This window comes from Strigops habroptila, chromosome 11 (assembly GCF_004027225.2).
Source record: "Strigops habroptila isolate Jane chromosome 11, bStrHab1.2.pri, whole genome shotgun sequence".
Classification (NCBI taxonomy): domain Eukaryota; kingdom Metazoa; phylum Chordata; class Aves; order Psittaciformes; family Psittacidae; genus Strigops; species Strigops habroptila.
In genome coordinates this window covers 25,193,107-25,207,872 of record NC_046360.1, presented here as the reverse complement: position 1 = coordinate 25,207,872, position 14,766 = coordinate 25,193,107, and the positions used below count along the sequence as shown (strand labels likewise).

At 34.0% G+C, this 14,766-nt stretch overlaps 1 protein-coding gene across 19 annotated transcripts in view; it reads left to right on the top strand.

Annotated features, from left to right (window-relative positions):
• The window catches only part of ERC2 (ELKS/RAB6-interacting/CAST family member 2), a 488,016-nt gene that overhangs the window by 189,352 nt on the left and 283,898 nt on the right, over positions 1–14,766 (top strand). For 8 of the 19 annotated variants that reach the window (XR_003993757.1, XR_003993756.1, XR_003993753.1 and 5 more), the window contains 5 exons: positions 204–344; positions 900–1,040; positions 4,468–4,503; positions 9,695–9,724; positions 10,588–10,781. Coding sequence is in view for 2 of the 19 variants with exons in the window: in XM_030501570.1 (XP_030357430.1) it covers positions 204–344; positions 900–1,040; positions 4,468–4,503; positions 9,695–9,724; positions 10,588–10,781 (542 nt within the window). In the remaining 17 variants the exon portion in view is untranslated. The remainder of the gene's footprint in view (positions 1–203; positions 345–899; positions 1,041–4,467; positions 4,504–9,694; positions 9,725–10,587; positions 10,782–14,766) is intronic. The other 11 variants (XR_003993765.1, XR_003993764.1, XR_003993763.1 and 8 more) reach the window with 6 other exon arrangements.

The following is a 14,766-nucleotide window of genomic DNA, read 5'->3' as shown; positions in this document are numbered from 1 at the left end:
TACTCTTATCAAGTATTTAAAACTTCAATCTGATGCTTTTGAAATCAGGGGAAATCTTGCATTGACTTTAATACCATTAACTCCATCATACTCTGCTTCTGAAGGTTGGTTTTTCTAAATGCTACTTAATGTAAAGGAATTTTATTATCTCTTTTCTTAAATGATTTCCAACTTTTCCATTTTGCAATTCATTCCCTTGTTAGGAAAGAATAATAGAGCGCTTGAAGGAGCAAAGGGAGCGAGATGACAGAGAAAGACTTGAAGAAATTGAATCTTATAAAAAAGAAAACAAAGACCTGAAGGAGAAAGTTAATGCTTTACAAGCTGAACTGACAGAAAAAGAGGTCAGTCTTTCCAGTAAAATCTGTGCTTTTCTATCTATGTTATTGTGATGAAAGAAAGTGCATTAGGATTACTCTTGAATTGTTTAAGTACTGAAATTCTGCCACTTTGGTGGTCAGCTTCTGGACTGCTATTTTCTTAAGCATTCTTCATAATACTCACTTTTGTACTAAAATATTGCATCAGTTCTTGCATAGTTGTGTGTCATTATCTCTACTTTTTTCCTTTATATAAGCCTCCAGTAGGCTTAAATATTCCATTGTTGCTCTTGTTCTTATTTGTCAGTTAGATCAATAGACTTCAAAGTCATTGTACCTCCAGAATATGATGTCAGCTTGTCTGTATTACAAGTGTTTCTGTGTTTCACTCCATGCCAGCTCCTGTGGTTCCAATTGGTTGTATTCTCAAAATGGTGTCTGTCGCTATAAATGCTTATCTCTGTGTCAACTCTTTTTGGGGAAGGGGAGGGGGAACAGGATCCAAGTGATCACTAAGATGGCAATGAGGTAGTGTCCTGGTGACTAGGAATTAACTGTTTACTCTTGGTCGTTTTTCAGTCTAGTTTAATCGATCTCAAAGAACATGCATCTTCATTGGCATCAGCAGGGCTGAAAAGAGACTCCAAACTTAAGTCTTTAGAAATAGCCATAGAACAAAAGAAAGAAGAGTGTAGTAAGTTGGAAGCACAGTTGAAAAAGGTAAGTTCCATCTTAAAACAAACAAAAACCAACAACAATCAGAAAAAAATCTTCTGGAGTAAATCTAAAATCTAGCCATCTTACACTATTTGCTGATGCTTGCATCAAATACTGCTAACTTTTTCCTATGAAGTTTGTATCAAAGCCACTAGTGAGCCTCAGAAATTATTCTGAATACCTATATGAGGGAATTCTGAGAAGCTGCTACAAATAGATGAACTGGGAGTAGGACATTCAAGGGAAAGTAAAAGGGCAGAAATAAATTATCAAACCAGCAATTTGTATATATGTGAGTTTATACAGCTTTTAGAAGTAGACTGAAATGTTTGTAGCATAAGAAAAAATTAAAGGAATGCTGTACTTCCTAATAAAAAGAATTCTGCTTCCAAAACTGAAACTCTAGCTAGGTTTTATTTTGGCATTTTTTTGGCTTTGTTGGTGAACACGTGTTTGTGATAATTAAGCAAAATAATGCACATTTTATTTCAGCTAGCAATTCAGTATTTCTATTCAGCAAGTAGTGGAAGCAAGCATTTAAAGGAAAACATACAAATCCTGTATTTTGTAACATGGTTTTATTTAAATTGATGCATCCAAATAGTTTTTGCTTAATGGATTTGCAAGTTTGTTGATGCCTTTTCTACCATACATTGTTTCTTTGACCTGTTTCTATGTCATTTGGTAATGTCTGCTCTCATCGTTTGAACACCAATCTCATGATGTATTTGATGGGTTTAGGCATTATGTTTGCCCACTGCAATTCATGATTAAGTGTATGTCAAACTTTAATTTTTTATATTGATATCTAATGTTTCATTTTCTAGAAAAGAATATTTCTTCTATGAAGGTTACCACTGTTAGGATTAATATTCTGACACTCTCTTTTTCAAGGTTGAGTAGTATCCTGCTCCGTGTTTAAGTATTGTTTCAATAGCCTTACACGTGAAGATGTTGCAAAGTATAAAAGATACCAGAGCATAACCTTATACTTCTATTATTTTTTTAATTCAGAGTGAATATATGCAATTAGATGCCTGTGTTACATGTTTAGTTGTGGAGAGGAAGGAAGGGAATCTTTATCAATAAACATATACAAAAGCTTTTAATGGAAACACAAATACTTTAGGTGTTTGATAGCTTATAAATGCTGTTGATGTCAAAATGAAAATATCCAAAGAAGCTATTTCTTGGAAAGTCCTTTGTTTCCTTTTGTTAGAAAATCTGTTTGTTTACTTAGCACCTCACTACAAAGTATTTTTCATTACTATCTGAAATATCTAATTTTCTTCATTTAAAATAGTTATAAAAACCCTAAAAGCACAGATCACTAAAAAATCGAAAAATCAAAAAATCAAAATCCGCTTTAAGAACTTGAAATCCTAAGTCAATGTTTTATGACCGTACATATAAACACATCATAGAGTCATGGAAAAATAAGCACTTATGAAAGTCACAGTGTCTGGCCATCTTTCATGTAAAAAGGGAGTATGTTCCCTGTGTATAAATACAAAGGATTATTAAATGAAAGTTGAAAACATAATAGTTTTATTATATCATAAATGCAGCATAAAGCCCCAATGGAAATTCACCCAACATTTTTAGGAGACCAGGTATTTCCACAATAAAATGTAGTTACAACCTTCTTTGTGGGCATGTTTAGTTGAACAGAAACAGTGACTGTTAATGATAGTAGACTCCAAACAGTAATTTTCAATTCACATTTTCTCTAATAAAATACTTTATGTTCAAACCTGTAAATATCCTGTGTTAAAAGTAATTGGTCCCCAGAAAACTACCTTCACCATGTTTTCACTTTAGGAAACTAACTGAAACAGAAATCTGGGTTATTCCTGCATATGTCTGAGTTAGAGTAGGAGGGAACATCAACATAGTTCGGAGTAAATTAACCTGCATGTCCCTTAAGTGTGCTTATGTACGAACATTAACCACTACGGAAGGTAGAAGGAATGGGTACAGTTTATATCTCATTTCCAAAAGTGACTCCAAGGAGTTGTCTGTTATGTTGAGAAATTTGAATGCAGCTTACCCATTACTCCTTTCTAGAAATACTGTAGAGGAGGCACTTTTCATAGTGGTGTTATAGAGTCATTATAGTTTAATGTTGATATATATGTTTTAACAAATTAACTAATAAATATGAAGATAGTATTCCACACACATTTGCTAGGAGTTAGTTTTCCATGAGAACTGATGGTAATAAGTACTATGCCTGAAAGAAAACATGTGCAGGGAACAAGTCCAAACATAATCTGAAAATTAAAGCAAAAAACCAAACCAAACAACCCACAACTTTGTTTAAAAGTTTGTCTTCCCTTGTTTCCTTCCTGCTTTTGGTGAGAATCAGATTCATTTATTGATAATAAAGATCGTTTTGATTTGGTCTGATTAGACCCAAATATTTTTCAGTATCACATAACTAGATTGTTTTCATTTCAGCAGAAGAAGATATGCTGATTCTAAACCCACTATTTTAATTTTATAGAGTAGATACATTTCAAAAAGTGATAAATAGGATATTCATAAAGAGTAGTTATTCATGCGACTGCTGTATTTTGCTACACAAAATAATGTTTAAAACCATAGACATGCTTATTAAACTTTCTGTGCAAAGATTATGAGTTGAAATTCATAAAAGTAGGAAAAAAAAAATCGTAAACCCCATAAGAATGGTCAATGATTTTTTTTTTTTTTTTTTTGGGGCCAAAATACCAGAGAGTTTTTGTTCACTTACTTTGTGTTGCTACTACTGAAAGAACAGCAGGAATTACCTAATAGGTAGCAAAGTGTTTTATATATATATGTGGGGGTGTGTATATATATATAATCTTATTATCCACTCTAAAATTTCCTCCTTTTGTTGTTTTTCATTAACTTAAATTTACCTGCTGACATATTGCAGTTGCTAAAGTACTTTTTGCCAAGCTGTACTGTTTGAACATCATTCTGCATAGAAAATTCAGTCCTGTGTTGAACAAAAAGAAAGTAATAAATTTAATGATACGATTTAATTAATCTTTTATTATTACTGTCTTTGAAGCTTTGGTGATAAATTGCAGCCTCAGCCAAAAGCACTTCTCGTGATTCATTGCTTGAGACCAGCACTTAATGTATCATCAAAAGTGGACACCTTTCTTTATTTCATGGGTTATTTAACTTGAGAAAGGGAAAGTAACACAAACCTTACATTTCTTACTCCAGCTATTCTTTCTTAGGAGCCAAAGTCAACATTTATGTTTCCCCAGTGCCTCTCACTTTCACCAAGGAATGTTTAGAATCTTAAATTTCTACTTTATAATGACAAGTTCTTCTGTGCAAATGCACTGGTTTTGTTGAGCTAATGCTGTTTTCCTGGATCTTTCCTTCTCTTCCTGTCTGTGCTTCACTCCCTTCCAACTTTGCAATGTAGCAAGCTGAACAGTTGTTCAATCAGATGTACAATCCAGTAAGTTCTCTTTAAAATGCCCGCTGTAACATATGAAAGCATGAGGATCCATTACCTTACTGTGTCGTGCCCTTCCTCTGTGGAGCTTTGCTGAATACTTCTGATGCTCACTATGCTGTATTCATTATATCCAAATAAATGAACTTTGTGGACTTCAAGGCCATTTTTAAAATATGAAATGTGTTAAATAGGTACATACAGTAATTCTGAGAAAACAAACATCCTAGCCTTTGGGTCCTCAACTTCTCCATTAGAAAAAGCATGCAGATGATTTTTTTTTTTTTTTTTTTTGCTTTGCTTTGCTTTTTAATTCCTCCTTCTGCAGTACTTTATTTGATCCTTCAAACTTAGATAACTTTTATTCAGTTTATCTTAAGTGACTGAGCTGATTATGCAAATAATAATATCTAGGAAGCGACTAGTACTGTTTTCAAAAGTGCATATGATTAAAATTATTCAGATCAGTTTTACTCATAAAAGGCTGTATACATTCAGCATATATACATTAAGAATGTGGAAACAATTGTATCTATTCAAAGAAAGTGCTGGGATATAAAATGATGAATGTAAAAGGCAGTTTTTGAAAAAGCTGAACAGTATTACTTGGGCTTTTTAAGCGTTATTATTCTTCCCAACATCTGCTTTAATTGGACAATATCTACCCCTTTAACTTGACTGTGTCCCTTTTTCAATTCGAGGAAGAACAATAACAACCATTCTCTCTGCAGAGAACAGTTTCCATTTTTTTGGCTGCGACTGTTACATTTAATGTGCTGTGAGCATCACAGTACAGAACAAATGATGTAACTAATAGCAATTTACAAGCTATAGTTTACTTAGTAATCACAGTTAGTACCTGTAGAAGAACTGGTTTTGTAGTTGAGGTAATGTGATACTATGCATTAGGGAAAGTATTTTCTTGACTGAATGTCCATGGACCAGGATTCCAGCTTTGGAGTCTATTAGTGCTAAGATGTGTTAACTTCTAACCGAGGAATAGATAATGTCATGCCCTATGTATTGGAAAGAGAGTCCCACAGAATCTGCAGCATTTAATTTTAAAGTCACTGGTTAACTGTTTTTAGAATCCAGTTATAAATTGATTATAAGTAGCATAAGCCCTGATGTTATCACCTCTACCATCCAGCACGCTGATGGTCAAAGAGCTTTTCCCTTTGAACAATAAACCCCTTTTTTCTATGTCATCTTAGCTCACCTTTGTGGTAGTTATGTTTCTATTTGTATCATTTGCATTCCTACTATGCGTGTCTTTTCAGACCGGAGTCTTTTTTGTTTTAGTTTTTATCTTGATTTTCATAAATGCTTTCCATTCCTTATTTCAATATTAGTTATTATGCTGTAAAGAATTAATTTGTTACTTCCTAGTCTATTTGTGTGCAGTATTCTGAAGTCAGTCCTTTTTTATATTTTATTTTTTCTGCCTTTAAGTGCTTAATTTTCAAAAGGAGAGCCTGTTGGCAGTTCCAAAATAATGGATGCAAGTTCCGTTTCCTTTGGCACCAGGCAGCAATTGTTGTATGTCCATGAGGCAGGTTCTGTTACATAAACTTTTCCTGTTCATCTTTTTTCTTCTGATTATATACATATATCAGCCTATTTTTAACAATGTAAGTAGCAATGATCCTCTGCTCCCTCAAAACCACCTAAGATCTTGAAATGAAATTGTGATTTGACTGAAGTCAGTGGCAACATATTCTTCGAATTCCGCAAGGCCATGATTTCACCTTTCTTCTTTGAGATGGCATAATAGCAGTTACTTGAAATGTTAATAACTGCAGATCATTATGATGCTTTATTTAATAGAATGTTTCCTTGTCCTTTGTTGTTGAGAATAATAGTGGTACAAAACCCCAGATTACAGTCTATTCTTAAAATACTGAGGTTTGAATGCTCTTCTTTTCACGTGTCAGAGAAATAACAATCTCTGAGTAGACCTCTTTTATGTCATGCAGGTATCAACTCCAAGACTTTCATTTATTGCTGAATCTAACGTTTTTAAAACGCAGCAATAGATAGAAAATCTTAAATAATGAGACTACAAAAAATTGAGTACAGCTTTTTTTTTTTTTTTTTTTTTTTTTAGTTTATTATTGGAATTAAAATTTGAAGGATCTTACAAAGTAATTTCTTGCATGTAGATTCTGCTGTTTCTTTTTTTTTTTTCCTTTTATGAAATACTCGGTTGATTTTTGTGTATGTTTGTGTCTGAAGCTTTAAAAATGAAATACTATATCCATCCATTTCTGTTATGCAGAATAATTTGTGCATGATTGTATATGATGAAATAATTCATGTTGCATGTCTGTGCCATACTATTATGGTGTTTCTGGAGGAAATTTGTGATTTACATATGGAAATGTTACTTTACTTCTAACGTATTTGTAGTACTTGTTAAGCAAATATCAGAACAGATATGTAATCACTAAAAATTAGTGAGATTCTAATGGTAGAGTGATATGCTATTTTTATTCAGTTGTAAAAATAACATACAACATAGTCACAAGACTGACAGACAAACTTCATAAACCAAGTGTGCTTGTTTGAAACTAGCTTAATCTGCACACACCAGTATTATAATTTACAGATAGATTAAGAGATCAATTACTTTGCTGCTGAAAGGTATGCATGAACCTGTCACTCTTACCCGTAGAAATGCCTTAAAAACAGAAAATGTGTTCTTTCCAAGAAAGCAGAGAACGTAGGGAGGAAAAGGGGGACGGAAATGATAAAAAGGACAGAAGAGAGGACAGCAGTAATAGGCAGAGATGTTCTGATTCTTGTGATAACCATGCAGCTTCTGGCTAGAAGTGATCCAAGCCTGTCTCCCACTGCCTGCCTGCAAAACAAGCCAAAGAAATCTGCCCTGTCTGGGTGGGAGCAGGGTCAATATCTGCTGAGCTGCCTTTCATCTCCTTTGGGCCTACTGTTTGACCTCAGAAGTCAAGTTCCATCTGTCAACAAATCACCCCTGATCTGTATATAACAATTAAAAAAAAGTGCCTAGTTCAAATCCAAACACATCTTTCAAAGCCGTAAAATATAATAGGGCTCTTATGAGTAATTCTATGCCTTTGTCTTGAGAATGTCAGATGGATTGTGCTTTGCTCTCTTGTAGTATCAGCAGCTTTGTTTACAACATGAGGATTCCCTTAAAGGGAGTACCACCTGCAGAAAGCTCTTTTAAAAAATGTTAAATGTTCTATCTCTCCTTTTATCTAACTTTCCTTTCCTTGCATTAAGGCAGTGCTCTTGAAGAAATCTGATTCCTGCCAACAGTCCAAAAATATTCTATAGGAAATACTTGTGAAAGTAGAGGCAACTAAATTAATTGCTGGTTTGCAATACTGGGATACTGGGATTTTTTTTTTATTTTTTTTTTTTTTAGATTAGATTCATCTTATACTTGTCCTTGAACTGAATGTTTATATTGATTTATATGTGATATTATAGATAACTGTGCTGCACCTGAAAACCCTGTATAGGTTGGATACTTAATCACATTGTATTTAATCATACCTTTTAAGTTCTGCTTTGTATTGAAAAACATAGGGAAATACAGTGACCAAGTTTGTGCTATAGAATTTTCCAAAAACACATCCCACAAATATAGAATGACATGAGTATCACAGAAAGCACAAGAATTGAAAATACTTCTGCAACTTAACATTAATTTCCTAAGCATGCTATTGAGCAAGGATTATAGGGCTAAACTGAATAATATAGTTGTTATCTATTATAGCTGGTGATGTTTTAATTATAAGCCATGCAACAGATGATTTGTTCAGTGCATTTCTGATCTGCTGTGTGAGAGGAATGTTCTGTGATAGCTGAACGTTTGGCACCTTTGCACTGAGGAAAAAAAATTTGGGCTGAAGCTGGGAGTTCTTGTATTCTAAAGTGAAGAAGACTGGTTAGAGGCAGGAAGGTGGGTGTTTTGCATATGAAATGATGGAAGCAAGGCTGGTAAGTAAGTGAATTAGACACTAAAATAAACAGAAGGGAAAGAAAGGTAACAGGGAAGAATATGAAAGAGTGGTAGCCTCTTGAGGGGAACTGGGAAATTCTGAATTTATCCTTAAGAGAGGAAGAGAACTCTGAAGAGCAATAGGGAAACAGCATGCTCTTTGGAGAGGTTTCTTATATCTTAAAAGTGGGAGCTGGGTTGGTTGGTTGGGGTTTTTATTATTATTTATTTTTTTAAATTTTATTTTCCTTAGAGTGAATTTATCTTTACAAACCTATGGAATTATTTTCATTCTTTGCTAAAGAACACTTAGTGTTAATTTTTGAGAGATAAAACATTGTCTAATAGCCCAGTAGACCCGTTGGAAAATTGAAATAGTTAGCAGCTGGAAACTGGTACACAGTCTCTCACGTAATTGGCCCTGAGTAAATTTCTTGAAACAATTAAGACCTGATATAAAATAAATCAAGGTTTATTATTAAAGTAGGAAGATTTATGAGGATGAAAAGGTATCTGTTGCTAGCATCTCACCCAAACAGTAAAATCAAGATACTCTTTGGATGTTGCCTTGAAACAAACTCTGTGTTAGTAAAGTCCTGTATCTGCCTAGGATTCAGGGCTGGAGCATGTATTACTATCCAAAATAGAGTTTGAAGAGCAAGGCCACTGGTTTTGTAGGCTTTTCATGTCATTCCCTTGGCTCATTTTGGTAACCAAATATTTCTTCTGAATAAGAATCGCACAGTAGGATAAATAACACTTAAAACCTACTATCTTTTTTCTTATTATCCTCATGCTTAAATGATATGTTACATGCAAACACCCTAATTTTCTTTCCTAGTAATTTCAACTTAATTGTTGTACTTACAGTCAACAAGACTTGTTCTTTATTTATACAGAAAATTTTATCCATTGCAAAGAATGTGAACCTTCTAGTATCTGTAGTTTAATCCTTTCCAAAGCATGCATGTTTCGTTTTGATCCGCATTTCTTTCATTGCTTTCTTGCATTGTCTATTCTTTGAAATTAAGAAGGATAAGTAAGTCCATGTCTTCTCTTCGTAATAAGATAGTTGGAGGACCTTCAGTTCTAAATATCCCAAATTTCTGTAAAATTCCTGTATGTTAAGAGAATGTTATCTGAATTTTCTATGTTTAATGTGCACTGCCTTAAACTACTTGTTTTTTCCTTGCCTGCTCTTTCAAGATGCCAATTAGGAATAATGGGAAGCAAGGGGTAGGCTAAGCATTGCAGTGCATTGTTGTTTCCATCTGTCTGTGATTATTCCAGCCAACAGTTTAAAGTACTTGGTGCCAGATCATGCTCCCATTGAAGTTAATTGGGTTTTTGCCATTAGGTTTGATGGGAGTAAGGTTGGGCTCTGCACTGCTGTTGTTGTATTCATTGCATTCTTTCTTGTCTGTGAAACTGCCACCCATCCATGCATGTGTTTGCCAGGTTTGTGCTGTTTTCACCAATGGGCTTGTTCTTCTGATGTTTCAGGTTAAGTATTAACAATAAGAGAAAAAGGATTATTGGGTAAAATGTCTGTTCAAAGCAACTTTTTAGTTTATTGGTTTGTCTTTTAAAAACAGCACTGCATAAAAAACAATTTCTTCCTTTTAAATTCTTCAAACTGCATTTGAAACATCTGGTGATACAGATTACGATATATATGTATCTGTGTGTGCATATATATACATGGATGAAGTGTATGTATATGGGGAAAGAGAGATAATATGATTAATTTAGAAATTGCCAATATATTTGAAATGCTTTAAAAACTTAATGTGAATTAAATTACTTGCAAGTAGATTTTTTCAAATTTAAACACCACCCTTAAAATATGGTCACTTTAATATGTAAACAAACCTTAGTAAATCTCCTCCCCGTTCAGGATGATAGCATTTGACTATTATTTTAGACTATGAAGATATTTTCTTCCCTTTTTGTAATGCTTCTGTAGAAAATACTGTAATCAGACAGAAAGACCCATAATCCTTTTTAAGAAAAAATTTGATCTCCAAGGCTGAAGTAAAGCTCTTAAAGCTGTATGAATTATCATCATCCTTACTTTTTTAAAAATCTTGATTCTGAAGGCTCATGAGGCTGAAGAGGAGGCACGGATGAATCCAGAATTTGCAGACAGAATGAAACAGCTTGACAAAGAAGCATCATACTATAGAGAAGAATGTGGCAAAGCTCAGGCTGAGGTTGACAGACTTCTAGAAATACTCAAGGAAGTAGAGAATGAGAAGAATGACAAAGATAAGAAAATTGCTGAGTTAGAAAGGTAATTCTTGTATTATTTGTCTTACATTAAGTGGCATTTTTATTTACTTGGTCTTCATTGCGGAGCAGAGAAGTTAAGTGTAGAGTATGTTTTTTCACAGAATATTTGTTCTCTGCTGATTTTGGAACAATTTAAGCTTTCCACTTTTTTAGTAGTCTCTATAAAAGGAACATATATAAAAAGCCATATGCAATTTACAATGACAAGAACCCTCCCAGAAAACCTTTTGGGGAACAGTCCTACCTTTCCAGTAACTGGTAAATCAAAACTGTCCCTATACATGCTTCTTCAGTGTGAACAGCAACACCAGTTCTCAGAGGTCCTGAAAAGTATTGGTAAGTATTTCTAACCAGTCTCATGACAATTAATAGTTGTAACTATTTTTTGGTGTTTCTCTAGTCTTTGTCTGCTTCAATTTTCTGACACTGACCAGGCAGTGTTTGTCTCATTTCAGGGAAGTCTTTCCTTAGTGGAGACAGAAGGGTTTAGGGGTCTATTTGTCTCCCACCCTTCATAACTAAATAATTCTGGGAACCTTCTCCCATATGGTATGCTGCCATTTATTTGATTGATAAGCAGTTTATGATAAGCAGATCTGATTTCTTTGTTCCCTTCCTGTACTTAGCCACTCTTACATGAATGAAAGAAGGAATTTGATGTTTTCACATATTTTAAATAATTGTTTTCTAGTGATCAAGTCAGAAGAAAACTTCTTTATGGTTCCAAAAGAGAAGTTTAAGGGATCTCACTGTTGTGATTATTGCTATAGTTCCAGTCAAGACAAAGCACTGCTCTGTCCCATTAGGGAGAATTACCATGAAAGAGGGGAAAGTCTGCCGGAAACGTTGGTTACCTTAGCGGGAGAAAACCAGCCAGCTTGGAAAGAAAGACATGTAGAGCATCTTTTACTGGTGATGACTTATTAACCTTCACAGTTATCTGTTGCCAAAACTTATTGGCAAAAGTTTAATAATGATAATACTGAAGAGTATAGAGTTATCAGTCAAAGTGTCATGAAAACTGAGACCTTAAATTTAAAGTGAAAAAAGATTTGTACTCGACATAGAAATGTTTACATGAGGAAAACTTTGATTAGCGGTAATATATTAGAAATTAGAATACTGTAGTGGTTGCACTGATTTTAATGTGTTAAGTAGATACCAGAATGAAGAGTAGTCACTTTGGCACCATAACTGTGAGTTCTGCCTAAACTCTCTCAAATCCTAAAGCGGCATGTTGGAAAAATGTAACACAATTAGTGAATTTGTGTGGTCAAGAAAGTGCTGCCTATTCCACCCATCAGTGCATGTATTGTAGGGACGGTTACAGACCTGGGCTTGTAATACAGTGACGCTAGGTGTGACCAAGCTGGTGGAAACTGACTGTGTAGTTTTTACAGAAACAGTAACTGATATCCTCATTGGGCTGTAAAACCTACTGAATTATTGTGTGACACTAGACGCAATAGCAGGCATGCTAAACTTTTGTTCAAGAGGATAATCTTAAGAGATTTATTAAGTAGCAGTCACATACGTGTGGAGTGGTTGAATATTAAAATGACAATTAAGATTAATACATAAACATGATAAAGTAGGGAAGCTTGTGATCTAAAACTTTTAGTAAATGTTAATTTAAGTATTTTATATAAAAAGGTATAAATAATAGATATAGATGAGTAGATTTATCTGAATTTAATTGAGAATTATTGATTGAGAAACAATGGTTACAAACAAGGCGCCAAGGGATGCAGAGCTGTTACTATGGCCTTGTCAAAGTACAACCTCTTCTTACTGTCTGAGAACCATGTAGTGGGTTATGTAGTGGACAGTGTTTTCTATTTTTGTACTAATATATTTTTAAAATTTGATGTATTTTTGTCAGTGAAATTTTGGGACACCAATTTCCATTCTGTTATTGTTAGTGAGGGTGTTGATCCTGAAATAACTTTTCAGAAAATAATTTGGTACTGCAAAGACTTTTTGAACAAGATATACTGTACTTTGAATGTGATGAAGTAAAGCTTTGCTATGAAGCTTCTGTAATGCTTACAATAAGATATCTGTGGCATGACCAGCTAAGGACAGTAGCATGTTGCAGTTTTTGGGAATCGTCATGCTCTAAGATTGGTTTTGGAGTTCTGTTAACTTTAATGTACTTTCTCACTTGATGTAACTTGCCTACAGCGTTCAAGATTAATTCCAAATTCCTAGACACACAGTATATGTAAGTTAATTACTGTAAATGAGAAAAAGAAGAATTTACATAAAAAAATTATTGATTTCATCAACAGAAGTTACTGCCGTTACTTGGCGATGAAATTTTAAAGCTATTTTCCACCATACATAAGCATAGGCACAAATTTGTCGATTAGTACAGTAAGTCTAGCAATCTGCCAGCAAGATAAAGGTCTAAAAGGGAAATATTTTTAGAGAGAGTGTATCCAGGCCTTCTTACTAATCAGGCTGATCTTGGATTTCTCTAAAATCTAATTTATTTTCTATCCCTTTTCCTTATTTTCTAAAAACATTGGCCTGAAGATTAAATCTGTATGTAACTGTGCCACCTGTTGGTGTCCCTACAGAGGGAATTTGACACTGAAATTCCCCTTTCTAGGGTGTCAGGTGGAGTATAAATTGCTGTAAGATTTTATGAAGTGATACTACTTTTTCTGCTTGTAATGAGTACTTGATAGGCGCATTACTGAAGAGAAGAGGTGGAGCCAAGGTTCAGTTTTCCCACTGTATGGGAATAAAGCATTGTGAAAGTTACTGCAACTTCGACAGAAGCATATTTGAAAATGTTCTTTCCTTCTTGTCCCCCGGTTTTGAAATTCATATAATGTGCTTCAGGTTGCTATTTTCTCTCCTTACTTTTTCTCCTTTTCTTTTTTCTTGCTCTGAAACAGCATTATCTTCAACATTTTACCCCTAACTTCAGACGTAAGGGCATCTTTGGGGTTTTGTAGGAAAACGAATGCTCTTCTGAAATGTACTTCTTGGTTAATAGCTTGCTGGGATCCATGTTCACTGCTATGCCAACATCTTTACATAGCAAGATAATTGCAACAACATAAATTCTCAAAATTTATAAAAATAAATTTCTGAGAGGGTTGTAATCTAGAGTATTGCGGGCTATGGTATCTTCATAATATTTATTTTATTCACATGTAAATTCAGCATAATGAGGTTTGAAAAGTAAAAACATTTGTAATAAACTTACAAGAATTAAACAAGTATTAAAACAAGATGATGAATACTGATGTTTTACTATTTGTCAAAGTCTTGACACAAAAAGTGTCAGATATTCAAGGGTAGAAATATCTACTTCAAGATATGGGCAATTAAATTTGGCAGATGGACATGATTAATAAACCTGAAGAAGGTTTCATATGAGTGGTAATTCTTTTGGTTTCGATGTGATTTTCTTACCTCAGAAACTATCCCACTTCTGAGTTGCATCACTGAAGTGTCATGAGTTTTACTATTCCTTGTATGTAAAAACTTATTGGTCTATTTCTTAAATTACTCCATATATAGTAATTTGTATTTTATAACTTCTTATTGCTACATAGGAGAATCAATTCCTCCTCCTGTACTAAAGCTGTTTGATAACTTCTATTATATCTTTCAGGATTTATCTGTTCATGATGAGAACAGGTTAAAATGAAATGCAATATATCCCAGCGTAATGTACTTTCAGTAAACTTAGCTTGATGTTTTTCTTTGGCTGTCCTGATGAAGGAAATGTGGGTTTTTTTGGTGTGTGGTTCATTTGTTGGTTTTGGAGTTGGGTTTTTTTTTTTTTTTGGATAGTGTGAATGAATCTGGGTAAGATAGTGATCAGCTTAAATTTTGATATTAAGGGCCTAGCCAAAGAGAGGTAACTGCAGTTGAAACAGATTTGAAGGAGTATATTGTTTAATGCTTTCGTTAATGGTGTTAGACTGAAACGTATATTTATGAAATATGCTGGGGAGCTTGAGTCA